Below are 20,488 nucleotides of genomic sequence, written 5' to 3' on the forward strand. Positions count from 1 at the left end.
GAAGAGACAGAGTATGAGTACAGTGGCAGTGATGAGGAGGATGAAAATCGTGGAGATGACAGAGAGTCAAGGTAATTGCAGTTTCTCATCTCTGTTCACGTAGTGTGTTTTTTGACTCGTGGTCTCCCCCAAAATCCTCTCCCTCATATTATCAATTTTGGTCATCAGCTCAATCCTCAATGTGCCTGGTGAGTCCACCCTGAGGCGGGACTTCCAGCGTCTGCAGCAGGAGAACAAAGAGCGCTCCGAGGCTCACAAGAGGCAGCAGGCCCAACTGGCAGCTCAGCGCAGGGACCCTGAGGAACACAAGAGGCAACTGCTGCATGACCGACAGAAACGCATCGAGGAGCAGAAGGAACAGCGTCGCCGACTTGAGGAGGTAATAGTCAACCAGGGACCAATACTTTTTGAAGAAATAGTTTGACACTTTGTAAAATGTATTATTTTAGGCCCGTAGTTATTTGCCTCCTTCCTGAGAGTAAGATGAGAAGAACGATAACATTTTCCTGCCAGCACCTGTGAGATTTTAGATTTGGTATCTGCGGAGTCAGTTCTTTATAAACTCAACTCTAAAACCAGTGACTCTCAAAGTGGGATCCTAATTCCATCCATAATTAACACAATGACAGAATGTGTGACTGTTTTGGTCATGGGTTTCATACACTCTTTAATAAAAAATCTAAAGGCAAAAATCTTGTCAGATGGGGGACCCTGGGACAAAATCTCATCAAATGGGGGTCTGTGGTCTAATTTGTGTCAGTTTGTGTGTCTTTGATGTGAAGAAGAAGAAGAAGGGGAACCATTAGTTTAGACAGTCCATTATTAATACTCGACTCATAAAAATGAGATGTTAGGGATGCAGTTGATATGTAGCTAGAGCATCTGTACCTCAGAGACTGAGACTACATTCATTAGATTAGATTAGATGCATTTCATAATTCATTCATAATAACGTTTTACATAAAATTAACCAAAACTTTCGACTTGCAACAACAACGAACACAATTTGTGAACACAATTTGTCTTTATATTTGTTGGTGTTAGTTAAGCCTGACGTTCTCATACATGAATATTATACAAAGATAACAGATTTTGTCAGTAGTATAACAACAGAGGACTGGACTTATTTCCATCATTGACTTGATATCAGAATTCGCTGTAAACGTGCGCTTTTCACTAGTGCCACATGATTCTAACACATTGTACTACATAACAATAATTCAAATATCAGGTTCCTCGTATGTAATGTCTCCGCTCTTGTCCTTCAGTCGCTTAACTACACGTTGTTGACCTTTTCTATTTTTAACCCTCTATCAGGTCTCCAATCTTTACATCAGTGTTTGGTTTGCTGTTGCTTGCTTTGGTCATTAATGCACAGCATTTGTAATTTGCCTCATATTGTTGGCCAACTACTTCAGCTGTGTTTTAAATTAGGATAAAATTAAGCATATACACTACATGTAAGCAGTACACAGTACAATTTACCTATTCATCAGTTTTTCCTGCCACCAACTCAGAGTTTCCATGACTAACTAATAATGTGCTGGTACTGAATAAAAGCTGAGGTCAGCTTCACTGCCAACAGTACCTTTTTCAATGTTTTGTACACTGACATATACTTAAATAAATAGGAAAAGAGTGAGATTATTTAAAGTGAAAAAAGGTCCAGCTCCATTTAACAGCAGATATAAATTATACATTGTACAAACATTCGGCCAGAGTGAGATGCTTTGTTGACGTTTGTGAAATGGATGAAAACTATGAAAAGGCTGTTTCACATAAGGACTATGGAGATTAGGATCTGGATTCATTCATTTTTAAACCAGCCAGTTTTGGCCTGTCACCTTTCACACTAATAGCACTAATCTGCTTATTATGAGGCTGGAAAAATTGAAAGCATTGTTAACCAGCACCTGAGGCAGCATGTGTTAACTTGACACATAAAATGCATAGCTACATGTCACTTATATTTACAAGTTCATTTTTTAAGGCTGTGATTAGTTCAGAGAATCTAATCAGGCTAACTGTATTCAAGCTAGGCTCTTTTTATTTGGACATAATATGAAGAAAACTGACAAATCAATTAATCATTGGATTGTATAATAACAAAGGATGTGATACATTTCTGCCCAAAGCAATCTTTTACTTCATACATAATGATTGATTGTTTTGAATCAGAAGCATAGTCTAATGTAAAGAATCATTTGAAAAAGGTTTATGTAGTGTGTGTGTTTATACTGTTGTTTGCACACCAGTATAAACTGGTCTGTGGTGATCAGAGTACAGTACAAGTATCTGTGAAATATTGAAGCAGTTGACATAAAATCTTGATATACACTTGTAATGTTGTCAGTATTCACATTCCCTGTGTGTATCAACATGTCATGTCCTCTCTTGCTTTGAAGCCTCTCTAATACAGAGTTGATAAATAGCTGTCATCAAAGTGACAAATCTTTGAAAAATCCTTGTGAAAACCTCTATTTTACAGTTTGTTGCCATTAGTCCATGATAGCAGCAGTGATTGGCTGATGACTCTTAGTCATTTTATGTATCATGTTATTGCATGCATCAAAAAAACTTTACAACCATGTGTGACTCACTATTGGATTTTTGTATTATATTGTACTTTGTTACTGACCATAAAACAAATATAGATTTGATTTGGGAGCAAAGATTGATGCAGCAAAGGAAGGTGGACGAAAATGTTTAAACGATTTAGTACCTATGCTGTAGTGTAGTCATGGTTTGGGTTGAGGTAACACTTTTAAACTTATGTATGTTGCTGAAGATTTTAAAATACATGTATACATAACCCAGCTCATTGGTGGCTGCTGGTCGGCCAGCAGCTGTAAAGGGAAAGAGTTATGTGGGATTTGAATGAGGCACATAATTACACTGATTATGCCACAGTTATTATCTGTGCAGTATTAGTAAGGTATTTACTGCAGCAAAGGTTGTCCTCCCCAAATCTACCTCCTCCTCCTTCTCCTCCTGCAACACTGAAGTGCCAACAATAATCCAGTGGACGAGAGCTCAGAGTGTCTTGTGTCAGCACAAAGTTGAAGGTTCTCATTTCACCACAAAGAACAAACTGTGTTGTTTCAGTGTCCTTTAAAAAAGCAGATAAAAACAGCTCCCTGTCAAAAGTGAATAACTGTGGTCAGTTCAGGTTTGAATCAAACAACACACTCAGAAGATGATTAGGATGCATTAGGTGTATGTATGTGTTTGTGAGAATGACTCACAGCCTCTATTCTCTGCCCCGCACACCCGCTCCCTTTTATTTAATTTATTTTTCCAGTTCTTTGAACGAAAAACAAAGGAGGGTTTGCTTATAGGCAGGCGATCCATTCTAAATTCCCCTGTGCAAATAGAGCTTCTATGCTCATTTCTCTTTTTCCTGTCACCCTTCTCTCCCAGCAACAGAGAAAAGAGCGAGAGATGGTGAGGCAGCAAGAAAAAGGTCCCCATCGGAGACTCGACGATATGAGACGGGAGGAAGATAGAAGGTTGGCTGAAAGGGAGCAGGTAACCAACCACGGGAGACATGGGGGCTGCAATCAGCCAATCAGTGTGAAGTGTGGGTGTGTCTAGCAGCAACACAGTGCAAGTTGCTCTGGTGGTGAAATTCCACGAGTAGGTTGCCATAGCAGCAAGGGTCTAAATTAGTTTATTTATTCAGAGATGAGTTTTCTGTGGGTGAGCTCTCTGCGTCTCTCTTGCTCCATTTCCAGTCTACCCTCAGTAACACAAGAGTCTGGCGTCACCATCACCTCGTAGTGCCAAATACTGATTTTTCTTGATTTAATAATGTATCCAAATCTGTCTATCACAATCCCCAGCCATGAGGGACATGCCAACTTTTATCTGTTTCTATTCTGACTTCTAAACTCGGACAGTGCATGTTTTCTCACTGAAACTCAGTTTTATAATTGTTGATTTTTATCAGTTCAGCATGTTTTCCGTTGTTTACGGATGGCATTGCATAACTGTTTTCTGCTTCTATCCTCTACCCCCCCCTTTCACCCACCCACCCTCTTTGTCCTGTCTCTTTTCCCACTTTAATTCCTGCTTCCTCACCTTTCCTCAGGAGTTTATCAGACATAAGTTAGAAGAAGAGCAGCGGCAGTTAGAAATCCTTCAGCAGCAGTTGCTTCAGGAGCAGGCACTGCTTATGGTAACTAGTCCTCACTACTCCTTTATCATGTCTTGTTTTGACTGCAGAGATTCCCATGTCCTTTTTTATATATAATAATCATACATTATAATACCTCATGAATAAAGAAACTAATTGGTCAGCTTTGACATAAACTACATGTCCTTGATAACAGAATGGCAAATTCTGCAGTCTAACATGTCTGCTTATGTTTGGGGTAGATTGTTTTAGATGGAGTGAAAAGAAGCTTAAATTAATATTGAAATGATCAGATTTTAATATGTATTTGTTATCAAATAAGTAGATTCAGCTTCTACATGTGTATCACCTTGATGCAGAAAGTCTCTACATGAGTGTGTGCACAGCCCTCAGAGTATTGAATAATATTTTGAAAAGGCATACACTGACCTAGTTTTCTGGGAGGGGGGGGGCAGTTTTGGGCAGCTGTCAGTGTATCAGTGTGATTGTTTCTTTCTTACACTGAGGGGAGGACTTGCCACTCTCCTGACATCTTTGTTTTAGCTAGCTTGTGTGGAGTGTAGGAGTTGCTATCATTTGGATTCTTAATTCCTGCTTTTTGGAGGAAGAAATAACCTAATTCTCACAATTGTATGCATTAGGCAATTGACATTTTTTCATACAGTATGAAGAAAGAGAAGAACAGGGCAGTGTCCCTGGACCATGCTCAAGAGCAATTATCAGATTTATTGTGTGCAGCAAGCCCTGATTTTGTTACAGGGGCCACAGTTGGTATTCCATGATCAAGTAATGTACACTGGGTCAAAAAAACATACCATACGTTTCCACACACAGTTATTACACAAGGAACAACTGTAAAGCAAGGAATATACAAACACTCCAAAATGACTAAATTACTTAAGAAAGTCTCTAATGTGCATGTTCTCAACTGGCTCAGCCGTAAAGGTCTCTAGCACACATGTAATATAGGCCCAATAACGTGAAAAGCCTCTGGGAGTATGTTTTGGCTGGCTTTCATCTGAATGAATATAGTATCTAGTTATCTTAATACATCTGTGATGTGCAGTAGATGTGAGCTACTCTACTGTTGCTAGCTCACAGCTGTGACACAGATGCCTGTAGCGACCACTCTCCAAAAAGAAAAGGCTTGGTAAATCCATGTTGAAGTCCAGATGGAGTTTTAATAATGTTTATTCAGTTAAAAACAAAAAAGCAGCTGTTGCACAAAAATTATTAAACAGTACCTGATGTGATACGATGTGAGAATATCATGACAATAACAACGGTCAACGGAAAGTATTACCCTACTAACAACCTTTGTCTAAACTCCTACCGCCACCCAAGTAAAATTAAGTGAAAACCACACCCATGTGTCAGTCAACACAAGTGACGCAATACTTGCAGTCCTACTGCACACACACAAGTCATACAGAAACACAAGCAAATATACATCTTGGATCCTACAATGCCTTTAATGAACTCCATTCCTCTCAATTTTAATTTATTTATTTTTCACATTAAGATCCTTCCTGTGGCTTTCTTTGGATGCAATGAATATAGTATCAGTTAAATGTGAATCAAATAGAGCTAAACTTCTAGTGTAATGTAACAAAAGGCATGAAGAGGAACCACTGGACGGCTTTGATGGGCAACTGCAGGAAGTGTGAAGTCAGCCACAATCCACTGCTTGTTAAAAGTTGGTTAAATCTATACTCTGTGATACCGTTTTTAAGTAGAGAATAAGTACACCATTCACTGGCCTGGCATCAAACAAAACAAGAATCAAACTGCAGTAGCTGTATATCTGTGTCAGGGTCACGGTCACAGTGGCAGCAGGGCAGGAAGAGCAGCCTGTGTCCTTTTCCACAGCAGCTTACTCAAGGTCCCTCTTATAGGTGCAGTATAATTCCTCCGTTGTGTCCTCGGTCTACTCTAAAGTCCCTTCCCACACAGGGAAGCACCTGGGTGAGGTGTCCTCACCAGATGCCAGCCAAACTGATTTTACTCTCTGTGGAGGAACACCACATGCCTCCTAAATTGCTTTGCTGCATATTCTGTCAAGCATCCCGAGTCATCCTTTGGAGAAAACTAATTTTGGTTGTTTGTGTCCAGAATTTCATCATCAGCATCGGATGAAGATTGATTTGTGGCCAATTATGATTTCCAATTTAAGTAGTTAAGAAAAAGAATAAAGAAAACAACATTGACAACAAGCCTTTCACTTTATGGGGAAGTCAATTTTGATGCTCTGTGCCTAAAATGCATCAAATGTACCTTTATGTGTTACATACTCTGCTGCTGTAAGAAGAACTGCGAATGTGAAGTTACATTTTAGGGTCTTAAGGGTCTAAACTCTCTTAATTGTTCTGTTCTGTCTTGTAAACAGTAAGCAGTGACCATCAAACGTCTGGGAGACTCGTGCAATGTACAACTCACAATATAAAACATTTAACCTCTCTGTTGTAATACACAGTGCAAAATGAGCCAAAGAAACGATCAATATTCTTTTGATGTGGGTTGGTAATTGACCGCTGTACTATAAATAGGACACTTGAAGATGATAAAGCACGTCCAAAAACATTAATATCTCAGCAGATGAAATCAGTGGTGGCTGGCTGAAATAGTGAATGCTGACCTGTTGTGGGTTGGGTGGGTTGGCTCAGTTATGACCTGCCCGAACCGCGTTTTGTGTCCAGCCCGAGGCAAGCGACGACTTGACTGCAGTGTGTCTCTTTTCGCTCAGGAGTATAAACGCAAGCAACTGGAGGAGCAGCGTCAGTCAGAGCGGCTGCAGAGACAACTGCAGCAGGAGCATGCTTACCTGGTGTCCCTGCAACAGCAGCAGCAGGAAAAGAAGCCCCAACTCTACCACTATAACAAAAACCTGGAGCCCAACAACAAACCTACTTGGGCCCGTGAGGTAGAAATGATTTGAAGCATTGTACGCTACAGTCAAATGTCTATACAAACCCGCAGAGTAAACCTGTGTTTTACTGTTGTCCGGATTTCAGGTGGAGGAGCGGAGTAAGCTCAACAGACAGGGCTCACCCAAAATCTGCACCACAGTCTCTGATACTGCCATCCAGTCACGCTCAGACTCAATCAGCCAGTCAGGAGTGGGCCAGTCTTCTCAGACCCCACCAATGCAGAGGCCCGTTGAACCGCAAGGGGGGCAGGGCAAGGTGGGTGTTTTGAAATGTCTATATATAATAACAGCAGAAGATACAGTTGCTTTTGCCTTTCTGCCCCCAAATTCTTTTTAACAGCTTTACCCTCAGATTCTTTGTCTTTGCTACCCTGTTTACACATTTTTTCTTCCTTTCTCTCCTTTCCCTCTCCTCACGTCTGTCAATACTTTGAACACAACTTTTTCATTCTTTTCCACTTCTGCCCACTTCTCTGAATGTCTCACGCTCTCCACCTTCCGCTCCGCTCCTCCGCCTTCCCGGCGCACTGCTGCTCCTATCCTCTGCAGTTCCAGATGGCTCACTTGGTTCCACTGAAGCCTTATGCTGCCCCTGTCCCTCGCTCCCAGTCCCTCTGTGACCAGCCCACTAAGACCATGTCCGCCTTCCCCACCCAGGACCCTTCCCTTACCCCCACACCTCGACCCATCCACTCTAGAGAGCTGGTGCGTCAGAACTCGGACCCCACCTCTGAGAATCCGGCACCACTGGTACACCAAATCAGAGAGGATCGCGGCCCCTGGATACGCCTTCCAGATGTGGAACTCCCACCCAAGGTAAGAGGCTAGGGGCTGGTTTCTGTTCGAAAATAGACTCGCTATATTTAATGTTGGTCTTAAAGAGTGGTATCAGGTTTTAACAGAGTTTAATTTCTTTGCTAAATACTGGTGATTGTAAGGCTATGACTTTGCTGTCCCCAGATTCCCCAGAGGACAGCATCTATTGCCACAGCTCTCAACACCAACCTGACCTCTGGCATAAGGCATCCAGTGAGAGCCAGGTACTGGAGTCAGCCAAATGCTTTGATCAGATATTCCCCCCAGTTTGCGCCTCTTAAACCACTGTAGGTTTTAATGATGACTTGAGAAAACTGATTTGTATCCTCAACCATGGCAGCAATCCAGATCTCAGCCGCAATGATCGCTGGGAGAGAGGAGACAGTATCAGCATCATCTCCAATCTTCCACAGACCGGCTCTCTAGAGAGGCATCGCATCCTCAGTGAGTCCCTGCCTCCCCAGTGCTATTTCTCTGCAGACTGTCTCTGCAGTAAGTCTGATTTTCAGAATTATAACTACACTTTGCACCATTGCTATTTTCAGGTTCCTCCAAAATGGATTCACCCATGCTGTCCCATGACAGTCGTCATAAGCCCGGGGAGTCTCGCACCTCTTCTCGCCCTGGGCGCCCTGCTGTAAGTGGTTGTTTCTGACTAGCATTGTATTGGCTGTCTCTGCAGTTTCCCCCACTTATAAAACTAGTTTTGACTTAACTGAATGAGTGCATGCAACACATTTTAGGTCTGTTAAGCACTTAAAAAATAAACACACTAACTCTCATGTTTGATCTCATATAGACCTGCTCTGTGAATTGACATGTTGTATTTCAACTCAAATAACCTTTCTTTCTCTATATACTCCACACTGTTACTGTTTCCCTTCATGTTTTTTCTCTCTTTAAATCCCTGTTTGTTGACTTTACCTCAAATGTACAGAGTTACAAGAGAGCTATAGGAGAGGTTAGTATCACTGTGTCTCAGTGTGTTTGCTTGAGTTTGCATCTGCATTCACCGGCTTCTGTACATGTTCATATATAATGAATGACACACTCCACACTCTGTAATGTGGAAATCATATTTTGTTTTTGTCTACATAAATCCCTTTTTAATGTGTTTGCATTTTGTTTTCTGGTACTGAACACTCACCACAGGCTTTGTAGCCATGCCCTGAAAATCATCCCAAAATATCATCAGGTGACAGGTGCTGAATTCTGAGAGTGTTTTGACTCTAAAAGCAATCTCATACATGAGTTTTGAGTCTGGACATGCGCTTGTACTGTTTCAGAGCCTGCTGACAGCCCCCCTTGCCTTCATTTGTGTTTTGGATTTTCTTTCATTTAGTATTTTATACATTTCTGCAACTTTATTGGATACCTGATGTTAATGTTGTGTTTGAAACATTGTTTTCTTTAAGTAAATGGTGGTGAATGTTTGTGCAGGACCATGGCCTCTTTGCCAAGGAGCGCGCTGAGGAGCAGCCGAGGCCCCCAGTCAAGGCCAACGATTACTCCTCTTCCTCAGAGAGCAGCGAGAGCAGCGAGGAGAGCGAGAGCGGCGAGGGAGCAGAGGAAGAAGAGAGCCCCACAGATCGGTAACACTAACTCCTACAAATGCTGGCATTTCAGGAAGCAAAGATTTTTATTTATTTATTTGTCAGCTTTGCTTTTATATAAAGAATTCACTACTTCCTGTTCATATTGTTCACTCTCTTTTCACTCTTCTCCTTCAAGGTTAGGGTCCTTTCACCTCCTTGACCTCTATTCATCTTTTCTTTTCAGTCACAGGGATGCAGACACTGATTCAGTCAACACTATGGTGGTTCATGAAGACGAGGGCGAGGGGGGAGAAGGAGAGCAGGCTGGAGGTTATGGGGATCAGACCATGCTGGTGCAGAGGGTGAGTCAATCTGCACAATGTGAAATGTATCGTAACCTGAAGGAAAAATCACACATGCCAAAAAAATGACAAAGTACCAAGACAATGGCACTGGGTGCATGTTGTCATTTGGTGGTACATGACTTTTTATTTACACATAAGAGTGACCAGATTAAGAAGACACAATATATAATGTGGAGCCATTTTTACATTCCCTCACAATGGAGTATGATGGTAGAAAAATGTTGTTTAAAACATAAATAATGATTATCAGATTTTAATGTCACAACATCAGAGCCAAACAGTGCTTTTATACATTCAGTGATCTGAAAACACACAGAGGATGCAGACATACATTACAATGTCACAATGGAATATAGCTTAATATAAACTCTTACAAGCCTATATCCAGTAGTTACTCAACAGATCATCTGTAAATGTGTATGTCATTCATGTTGCAACTGAAATTTGTACTTTATTTAATACATTGCCTAATATCAGCCTATGTTACGTTGGCATAAATCTAGATATTTGGAGAGATTTCAACATGATTCAGTGACAGACAGCACACATATTGCCGGTGGCTAATAATATATATATATAATATAATATAATAATTACTTAAGTGTGGGAAGTGTCACATTCATTAAAGTGCAATAGTTGTGTACCAGACATTCAGCTGCGTCACATTTAACGGTGGCAGCCCTACAGTCATGTTACCCACTGCACTGGACAATTGATCAAATCTTCAGGTTATTATTTCATACCACGAAGCAAATTAGATTCTTCCTGTGCACTGCTGAGCCTGTGTCTGATTGGTTGTGAATGACACATCATGTTTTTCTTGAAAGATAGACCATACATTTGACATATTTTTTGCAACATATAAATAATGTACACATTTACAATAAATGTATCTTGGTTTCAGTTCAATTTCATTTTTCTTTCCCCCCAAGTTTTGCAGACAAAGCTAGTCTAGTTTTTTGGCAGAGAATTTGTCAATTTGGAAGCTTTTCCTTATCATAAAATGAGTGCTGTATTTTGTGTTGTGTTGTCCCCTTTTGTCCTTACTCTGGTAATAATACTTCCCACCTTTTGCATGTTTAGTTTTTGCTATAAGGTATATGGCTGGGAAAAATCCATAGAGAATTATGTTTACACAGCTCTTAAAACCTAGACTTATCAGCCAAATACTGAATCTAGAGTTAAATGATGGCCATAAAAGGTGAACAGATTTCTGTGTGGAGGAAAAAATGGCACACCAACCGGCTCTCTCAGCGCACTTCATTTTTGTGGTTATTGTGGTGTGCAAATGAAACAGGTCATATCCTGCTCATCGATGCAGCAGATTAGCCTCTATACAAATCTGTCTTGGATGTTATGTAACACATAGTGTGTGTGTGTGTGTGTGTGTGTGTGTGTGTGTGTGTGTGTGTGTGTGTGTGTGTGTGTGTGTGTGTGTGTGTGTGTGTGTGTGTGTGTGTGTGTGTGTGTGTGTGTGTGTGTGTGTGTGTGTGTGTGACCTGAAAGACTCCAGAGAAGCGGAGCCATAATGGATACACTAACTTGCCAGATGTGGTGCAGCCCTCCCACTCCCCCACCGATTCAGCCACTCACTCCTCCCCAGGGAAAGACTCTGTGTATGATGTAAGTTTTACTGATGCTAAGTATATCAGGCCTAAATTCCTGGTTTATTTTTATGTGTTCCATATATGTCATCATTCATGCCATGACATCCATCCCCAACACTCTGAATTTCACGATACCCAGTTCAGTTAAAAAAAAAAAAATATATATATATATATATATTTTTTTTTTAAGTTTGTCTGATTAAAATCTCCACCGACATGATGTTGAGTTAAACAACAATGTATTATTCATACCCCCTCTCTGTTCCACCAGTATCAGTCCAGAGGTTTGGTGAAGGCATCTGGAAAGTCCTCCTTCACCACCTTTGTGGATCTGGGCATGTACCAGTCACCAGGAAGTACAGGGGATAACATGTCCATCACTGGTGAGTCAGAGGCTTCTTCAGACTTGCAGCAACATCTGCTCGAAGTTTCTTGAACATTGATTTCAAACGTATTCACCACCTTGACCTTTTTATATAATTTATTTTAGAATAAAATCCCTTGAGAAATCTAATCCGTTTTTGTCAAAATTGGGAGAATATTTTCTATTATGATGAATAAAAAATTAATTCTATAAAAAATAAATTTCCCTTTTAAAACAATTAATGGTGAATTTGTCTCTAGTTTAAATACTTGTGCCATTTTGCCCTGGTTTGTGTTTTCCCTTCTAAATCAAGCCTTCTCCATTGCTGCCTCCATGTATAGGCTCCAGGTTTGAGCAGCTGAAGATGGAAGTGAGAAAAGGATCCATGGTGAATGTAAATCCCACTAACACACGCCCCCCCAACGACACACCCGAGATCCGCAAGTACAAGAAGAGGTTCAACTCTGAGATCCTGTGTGCTGCTCTCTGGGGTGAGACGAAATCCAGTTCATGAGTATAAATGCATGACAAAAACTAAATAGTAAGATTGGAGACATTGGAGACTAGCTGTATTATTAAAAATATGATTATCGTCATCTGAGACTCAAGTTGAAAACGTGGTCCAAGAGCCAATTTATTTTAACGTTTCTTATCTCTGGAACTAATATGTCATCTGGTGGCAAATATGACCAAAACTGAAAACATGTGACATGAAAATTACATTTGAGGCCACTGGCGTACCTATAATTATCTTTGTGTGACATTAATAGCTCTTCAAGTGAGAACATATATCTGCTTGCATCATCAAAGCAATTTTTTTTTCTAATCCTGCTCTTCCGGCTTGCACAAGATGTTTTCAACAAGCCCTACCTTTTGCCCAGCTGATGACTATCTATCTTTTTATGTACCAAACTGCTTAATCATTATTAAAAAAAGTGTGATAGACTCAACGGTGTAATCTTGTAACCTTGAAAGTCTTCTTCAAATAGGCCTTTTAGATACAGTAGTTAAAATGATGATAGAAAATGAAAGTGCACAGGATGATAGATACCAGGAGTTACAACACCGAGTTATTTTTAGCTGTGGAAAGAGGAGGAAAGGAAATAACTTGAATCACTTTATGCCAAATGAAAAAGCTTTTTATTTGTGCACGTGTGTTCCCAGGTGTGAACCTGTTGGTGGGCACAGAGAACGGTTTGAAGCTGCTGGACCGTAGTGGTCAGGGCAAGGTTTACCCCCTCATCAACTCCCGCAGGTTCCAACAGATGGACGTCCTGGAGGGCCTCAACCTGCTCATCACCATATCAGGTCATTAACTGCTACAGATCGCTACAGGCTGCTCTCACTACAGTTAGTTAAAGCTGTTTGCTGTTTTGGCTTCAAACTCCCATCTTTTATGGGATGCCAATAATAGATGCCAAATTGTGCTCATGCTAATTGGGAGAGACTATTTTGCATTTTGACTCTGAGAAATTTCTTTTTCAGATTATAGTTTAATATTTTATAAGAAATACTTCACTTTCATAAGAATATCCAGCCAATTGCTAATGTTTATAGTATATTTGTTTATTCACATACGACAAATTTAGAGGAACAATCAGTAGCAATGTTAACAATAAGCAGATAGAAGCACTCAGTGTGTTTGCTTGGCTAAAAACAAATGGTTAGAAATTTGTCAGAAACAGCTTTAAGGTTAGGAAAGTATGTTTAAGTTAGATATTAGTTACTGTCTTATTTAACTCATTTTATGCCATGATTCTTCCTGCTCTTCTGTCTGCAAATGTTAATATGATCAAAAGTTGATTTTAATCACAATCAAAATACGTTGGAATAATGAATAAAAAATGAGTTCCTTTTGTAATTGAGCTCCTGCTGTGTCTATTCAGGCAAGAAAAACAAGGTGCGTGTCTACTACCTGGCCTGGCTGAGGAATAAGATCCTTCACAACGACCCGGAGGTGGAGAAGAAGCAAGGCTGGACCACTGTGGGCGAGATGGAGGGCTGTGTGCACTACAAAGTGGGTGAGTGACAGACGATAGCTTTTTATTACCACCATCTATCCCGCTCCCGACTAACTCTCATAAATGCATTTGGCACGGTGAATTATTGATCACATGGATCTGATGTCAGATGGCCTTGTGTTTGTTCTGTCTAGTGAAATATGAGAGGATAAAGTTCCTGGTGATTGCTTTGAAGAATGCAGTGGAGGTGTACGCCTGGGCGCCCAAACCTTATCACAAATTCATGGCTTTCAAGGTAAGTCTCCCCTTACCTATGAGCTGTATTAGTTATGTGTGATCAGTCAACCAGAAGGGCATTCAAGTGTATTATCTTTTCTTGTCGCTCATTTTCTATCTCCACCTGAACCAGTCATTCGCAGACCTGCCACACAGGCCTGTCCTCGTCGACCTGACGGTGGAGGAGGGTCAGAGGTTAAAGGTCATCTACGGTTCCTGCGCTGGCTTCCACGCCATCGACGTGGACTCCGGAAACAACTATGACATTTACATCCCAGTTCATGTAAGTCGTGCAGAAGCGTTGCCGGAGTTGCTGTAAAAACCTACAGGAGCTCACCCCACTCTCTTATTTTCATCTCAAACAGATCCAGAGCCACGTGACACCGCACGCTATTGTGTTCCTGCCTAGCTCAGACGGCATGGAGATGCTGCTGTGCTATGAGGATGAGGGCGTCTACGTCAACACCTACGGACGCATCATCAAGGATGTCGTCCTGCAGTGGGGAGAAATGCCCACATCTGTTGGTACGGGCCAAAAGTGACAAGGATAAAAGTTCATGTATCATCTGTTATCAACTTATCTTGTATTAATACGGCACTTTGCTCTGCAGCTCATATCTGCTCAAATCAGATCATGGGCTGGGGGGAAAAGGCCATTGAGATCCGTTCTGTGGAGACGGGCCATCTGGACGGTGTCTTCATGCACAAAAGAGCTCAACGGCTGAAATTCCTTTGTGAGAGGAATGACAAGGTAAGAGATGCAAACGCTTACGATGAGCTCCTAGATGCAAAATCTAAAGACACTGCTGTACATACATGCGCTGTGTGTCCTTGCTGTTCCTCAGGTGTTCTTTGCATCAGTGCGGTCTGGAGGCAGCAGCCAGGTGTACTTCATGACCCTGAACAGAAACTGCATCATGAACTGGTGAAGGAACAGCAGCTCCGGTCAGTGTGCTGAACCTAGCAGGGGGTTTTGGAGAAGGAAGTGCATCGGAAATTCTCGCAAAAAAAGAAACCCCTACAAAAAACCGCATGCACACAACACCTCTCTCTCTTTTTCTCCAGCTCGCTCTCACTCACGCACTCATATTCCGAAGACACACACACACGCACACACACACACAAACACACATGCTGTAATACACATAAACACACACACACAATCTCTAAATCCATTCCAGCCTACACTCCTTAAGATACAGTTTCTGCCGAGGCCCCCTGATAACATTCTCCCTTGAATCATAATGAATAATCACTTATGAGCTTCAAATGTTAATACCATCTATTAATTTGTACTGTATATATTCTCGTCTTGATTTACTTGGTGGACCTGTGTTCAGACGTAACTATTTAGTTTCTAATCGTGAAGTACATATGTTAAAAAAAAAAAAACATTCCTTGATGGTTATACAGTACATTTTGAGGAAGGCATTATTTACCAATACTGTATGTGGAAATGAAGCTGTAAATAGATAGCACCTGACATTTAGATTTCAATCATTTGCAGGCCTTTTACAGTATATAGCCTCCATTTAGTGCGTTGCCACAGGACACACATATGTCAAATAATAAAAAGCTGGCACACTCATCTGCAGCGGCTTGTGGACCCCCATTGTTTTGGGGCTCCTACAATTTCAGAGAGGCTTAAAGGAAGACAAAATATTCACAAAGGGATATTTGAGTCAGGACAAAGTAGTTCATTGAAATATCTTTAGTTATCTTCAGCAGACGGTAAGCTAAAGTCCTGCGTTCACCAACCGTTTTCTGGCCTCAATGGCAAACAATGTTGCAACTCTTGATCACGACACGTGCGCCTTGAACGCTTCAAAAGCGAAATACATTCAGTTTAAAAATGAATAGATAACAAAAACAATCAGAGGTTTCATACATGTGCATTACTCAAAAAGTAGTATCAGTACTGTGAAATCTCCTGCTTTAATTTTTTTTTCTCTGGTTTAGCTGAAACCATTAATTATTTGACTCATCAGGCTTGTATCTAAACTTATCTTGTTTTCATAGATTTACAATAAAAACAGTGTAGTGATTCTGTATTGGTATTAACCTACTGGTATTCTTACTTTTACTCTACTGTAATTATATTGCCATTATATTGCAATATACACTATTCTTGTGGAGTCTTTGTTTGAAAAGGGGAGTTGTGCATTTGGCTGGTTGTGTTAGGGAGGATGATGACATAGCTTTGGAGGAGAGAGAGCGGGACCAGACGTTTGTCAGTAAAGGAGGACGTTCGGAGAAACGTGGTGGGCTGGTGTCACAGACATTGTGATGATCGAGGGAGATCATTTTCGGTGACCCTCTTATCGCAGTGATCTATTCTACTGTATAATATTTCAGTTCTATTTCGTTAGTGTGACTCTTTTGTGACAAGTGTTTGTCCAGGGGATTGCAATAGAACAGCTCGTAGTGCTTTAAAGTCGATATTTGTCTCGGGCCAGTGGAAAGACTTAATTTAGGGTGTCTCTGCAATACAACAGAGGACTCCGTCTCATCGGACACTTTGGAGAACATGGCTGGAACACATGAGACTTAATATATTTTATATCTATACATTCTGCCAAAGTTCACAGGATATTCTGCAACGGGGGTATGAATCGAAGCCAAAGGGTGTAAGAGAGCTTAAATGACTAGAAACTCATCCTGCAGATCACTAAACAAAATTTCCCTTTCAGTACATCCAAACCATACATTCAAAACGCCTGCTGAATTCTCAGTAGTACCATATCCGCTGCATAAGGGAAATAACTGTGTGCTCCCATACTCCAAGCAGTATGGTAGAAGTGCTGCATGAGGCAGTGTTATCAGGAAATAGCTCGGGGATTTTCTGAAAGCAGTAGATAGGTCAACACATGAATTAAGCTTTTTGTTCAGTGATTCACAAAGCTGCAACAACAGCGTGCTGCCGCGCCCTGTCGACGTCAACAAGTTGAAAGTCAAGGTGGTTTTCTCTTATCAGCACAGAGTCATCAGGAAGGTATTTCTGATCAAGATAGTTCATCAGCTTCTAAATAAACGCTGACATAAAGAATGGGACTGTACTTTTTTTTTGTAAAACTGCCAATAAAAGCTTTTGGATATTCTGAAGGGAATCTTGGATTAGTGATCAACAGGATAGTCTGATTAAAGTTGCCCTTTTAAAGCTGAGGAGATATATTTTATATAGTCAAAGAGAAAGCTATTAAGACTGCAGTTTACGTTCAGGGCAGAGAGCTTTTATTCTAAGATGATATAAATAGATGGTTAATTTAATGGTTAAGATTATAAAACAAGCTGTACATGGGCATGGAAAGCACTTTCACGTCAGTAAACGTACATTTACGAATATATCGAGCAGATACTTTGGTGTGCATGTAAGCCATTGAAATAGAGTATATAGTACTGTATCAAAGTTTTTTTCCCCTTTTAGCGAGTGTGTTTTTATCCTTGGGTTCCTGTTCTTTGTGTTATGTGCCATGACGTGTGTTCATTTCAAAACGTCACAGTCGCAATTACACCAGGAGCTCTGGCACCCGTGCTTTTTACGGTCAAGTCATTCTTTTTTTATCAATCTGCCATGTTTACAGTTTAAGCAGTGCCTTGGAGTTGGGAAGGTGAGAGGTTTTAGGATGGGTTGTGAGCCCCCCCCCTTACCCCGCCCTGCACACACACACACACACAACTGGTCTCTTACTTGAAATCCCATAAAGAAGAGGCACAACTACATTTGCTCCCTCATTATGATTAATGTCTTGTGCCAGTTAAAAGTGCACTTAAGTTAAATCCAGAACATCCAGTAGATACACTTGAAATGCGTTTTTGACACACATACAACACATCAAATGATTAACAGACAGTAATCAATTCAGAAGGTTGCAATAACAAATAAGTTATTCCAATGAATCCAGTGTATTATGTAAAGGATCCACTCAGAACGGGAGCCAGCATAGAGAAAAGCCATACGTATGAAACCTGTTCGTTGTAGAAAACTTAATTGTACTCGTGCACAGATCAGATTAAACTCAGTATGTGATGTAGGCTCTTGCAGCAAAGATGAGGTTAAGCGCTTATTCTTTAATGATGTTGATCGTGTAATCTTGTAGTGGGGAAAGTAGCTTGATATATTCTGAGAAGCCTATTTTATAAAATATGTAAATTAGTCTATATTGAGAGATTAAAAAAAAAGTGAATGTACATCTATAAGACAGATTTGTATTTATATAAAAATGTGTACCGCTCTATTAATCAAAGCACAATGTATTTTACGGCAGAGAGATCAAAATTATAAGAGTGTAACAAAGAGACGGAGGTTTTTTTCATTTTTTTTCTCATTCTAGCGGCCATCGGTGTGTTATAAGTGTAGTAGTAGCTGACAGCCGAGGACAGACTTTCTGTTGCATTATCCAGACAGAAAACTCTTTCCTGTCTTCTTGTCACCATAAGAGTCGGCTGTGGCTGTGATTCAGACACTTATTAAACTGGTGGTGACTCACAGATCGGTGTTGGATCTGGCCTCGGTGTAAATTGCCTGTTCGGGGTCGACAGGGAAACGTCACACAGGTGGCACAGTGGTGATGTGAGGGGCATAATGGCCCTCGTTCATGAGGTTATTTAATAGCTCCTGGCTTTGGGGTTATATCAGGAAAAAAAGGCGACATATAAAGAATGAACAGCGAGCGGTCACAATCACAGAATGCAGACAAAGACAATTAGTAATATATCTTGATAATGTCAGTTTTATGTGTTTTTGTCATCAGGTATGAGTTCTGAAGTGTCTTTTTAATACTGAGGTGGTGCACCAAACACTACATACAGAGTGACGGTCGGGCTTTTCCTCTGCCATTTTGCTTGCAGCATCTCACGTGTTGCCTAGTAACATCATTCAGTGCGCTTTTTTTAGAAGAAGATGTAGGAGCTAAAAATCTCATTTGGCTTTCTAATGTTGCCGAGTTTATTTTTGAAAATCTGCCTCCCCAGACACACACAGACACTGATCACTTTTTCACTTTGGTATTGTATAACTGAACATTTGACGACACCGACATGACAAATATAATCAACACATCTACCGACATAAATATTAAATGTACTTGAAATACTTGGCTGTATTTCTACCTTGGCTGCAGTGCACAAGCTTAGTGTCACACATTGACAGTTATACAAGATAACTGTATAAGTACACTGGAGATATATACACAGCTAAATACTCAATAAAATACTATTTGTGCTGCTTTTACAGGAATATTCAATCCATGTAAAAGAAAGTCATCATTAAAAAAGAACCATATCATATTTATTCTAACATCTTTATTTCCTTATTTGTGTTGACTGTTCTTCTGGATACAATTTCAAGTGAATTCTTTGATGTGATTTGTAGTAACATCAGACTTTTATGATCATTGTTTTACCAATAAAAAATAATCTCAAAACTAGCTCCTAAATCTTGTGACTCAACATCATAACCAATGCCTTGTAATAATCATCTACATTCAGTTTTTGGATGAAGTAACAAGTCATCACTTCCAAACATGAAGTTTGTTGCCTCATTTGATGCACCTGAATTTCTTTGAATGGGTTGCAGGTTTATGACACAGAAAAAGAGGCTCTGCTTTGGTGATTTTCCCTAAAAGCACCCAAAGTGTTATTTCATTTTGTGCCAAGAGCCATTAAAACTCCTGAACCTCAACAACTCACTTTGTGTCAGTCTGACCGCAAGTGAAAGCAGATTTGATCGCTGAATTCAAGTAACTGCGCTGAGGCAGCCGAGATGCACAAAAACGAGTTTGCTGTCAGGAGGAGAGAGGCACCACTCAGTTGTAAGTGGAGAGCTAAAGGTGTAGAACATCACCCTGAAAGATGAGAACATTTCTTTTTTTTTAATAAGCAATACAAGCATTGGAACAAATCAAACGCTGTGGCTGTCCATCTCAGTGTGACTTGTGATTCTTCAGTGGCCTTTGGCAGACTGAATGTAGGCTGGTTTGTGTGTTGCTTGCTACAGAAATTGTTCTTGCTTTTCTTTTCTTTTTTCTCTCTCTTAATGTCTGTAATCACAAGAAACAACAGCTTCTCTCTGTCAGTTTAACACAATCAACTGTTGGGATGCTCGTTCTTGTTTTGCAGTGATGAAATCCCAGAAATTGCCTTTATGAACTTGGAAGTGAACAGACGATAGATAATATTCATAGCTTGTATTTCTAAGTATAATCAAGTATGAATGGATTAGCAGCTGTAGCTGGGTGGGAGTGAGGCAGATCATACTCGGGGAGCTCAGAAACAGATCTTTGGACAGAACTACAATATCTATTATTCTTTTTCAATAACTTTTTTTTTTTTAAAGACAGTAAACATCTTTGCAATGTTTTAGTGTGTGCGCGCGTGTCTGTGTTACTCGTGAGAGGTTAACTCCAGATTGTATTTCATAGACTGATAAACTTTAAAAAGATTGTGTTGAATGAATTTGTGTCTTAATACAGAATTGTTTGAAAAATAAAATACATTGATCTCAT

General features: G+C 40.4%; 1 protein-coding gene across 6 annotated transcripts in view; it reads left to right on the forward strand.

Annotated features, from left to right (window-relative positions):
• Positions 1 to 20,318, forward strand: part of mink1 (misshapen-like kinase 1) — a 31,723-nt gene extending 11,405 nt beyond the window's left edge. For 2 of the 6 annotated variants that reach the window (XM_062433051.1, XM_062433052.1), the window contains 22 exons: positions 2 to 71; positions 169 to 379; positions 3,421 to 3,528; positions 4,091 to 4,177; positions 6,879 to 7,055; positions 7,147 to 7,317; positions 7,611 to 7,877; positions 8,022 to 8,101; positions 8,218 to 8,321; positions 8,423 to 8,514; positions 9,318 to 9,469; positions 9,657 to 9,774; positions 11,284 to 11,400; positions 11,656 to 11,767; positions 12,090 to 12,239; positions 12,913 to 13,056; positions 13,635 to 13,769; positions 13,904 to 14,004; positions 14,119 to 14,268; positions 14,351 to 14,510; positions 14,597 to 14,736; positions 14,831 to 20,318. In XM_062433051.1, the coding sequence (XP_062289035.1) occupies positions 2 to 71; positions 169 to 379; positions 3,421 to 3,528; positions 4,091 to 4,177; positions 6,879 to 7,055; positions 7,147 to 7,317; positions 7,611 to 7,877; positions 8,022 to 8,101; positions 8,218 to 8,321; positions 8,423 to 8,514; positions 9,318 to 9,469; positions 9,657 to 9,774; positions 11,284 to 11,400; positions 11,656 to 11,767; positions 12,090 to 12,239; positions 12,913 to 13,056; positions 13,635 to 13,769; positions 13,904 to 14,004; positions 14,119 to 14,268; positions 14,351 to 14,510; positions 14,597 to 14,736; positions 14,831 to 14,914 (2,930 nt within the window). In that variant the 3' untranslated portion in view covers positions 14,915 to 20,318. The remainder of the gene's footprint in view (position 1; positions 72 to 168; positions 380 to 3,420; positions 3,529 to 4,090; positions 4,178 to 6,878; positions 7,056 to 7,146; positions 7,318 to 7,610; positions 7,878 to 8,021; positions 8,102 to 8,217; positions 8,322 to 8,422; positions 8,515 to 9,317; positions 9,470 to 9,656; positions 9,775 to 11,283; positions 11,401 to 11,655; positions 11,768 to 12,089; positions 12,240 to 12,912; positions 13,057 to 13,634; positions 13,770 to 13,903; positions 14,005 to 14,118; positions 14,269 to 14,350; positions 14,511 to 14,596; positions 14,737 to 14,830) is intronic. The other 4 variants (XM_062433056.1, XM_062433053.1, XM_062433054.1 and 1 more) reach the window with 4 other exon arrangements.
• Positions 20,319 to 20,488: the final 170 nt, after the last annotated feature.

Source organism: Scomber scombrus, chromosome 14, assembly GCF_963691925.1.
Source record: "Scomber scombrus chromosome 14, fScoSco1.1, whole genome shotgun sequence".
Lineage (NCBI taxonomy): Eukaryota > Metazoa > Chordata > Actinopteri > Scombriformes > Scombridae > Scomber > Scomber scombrus.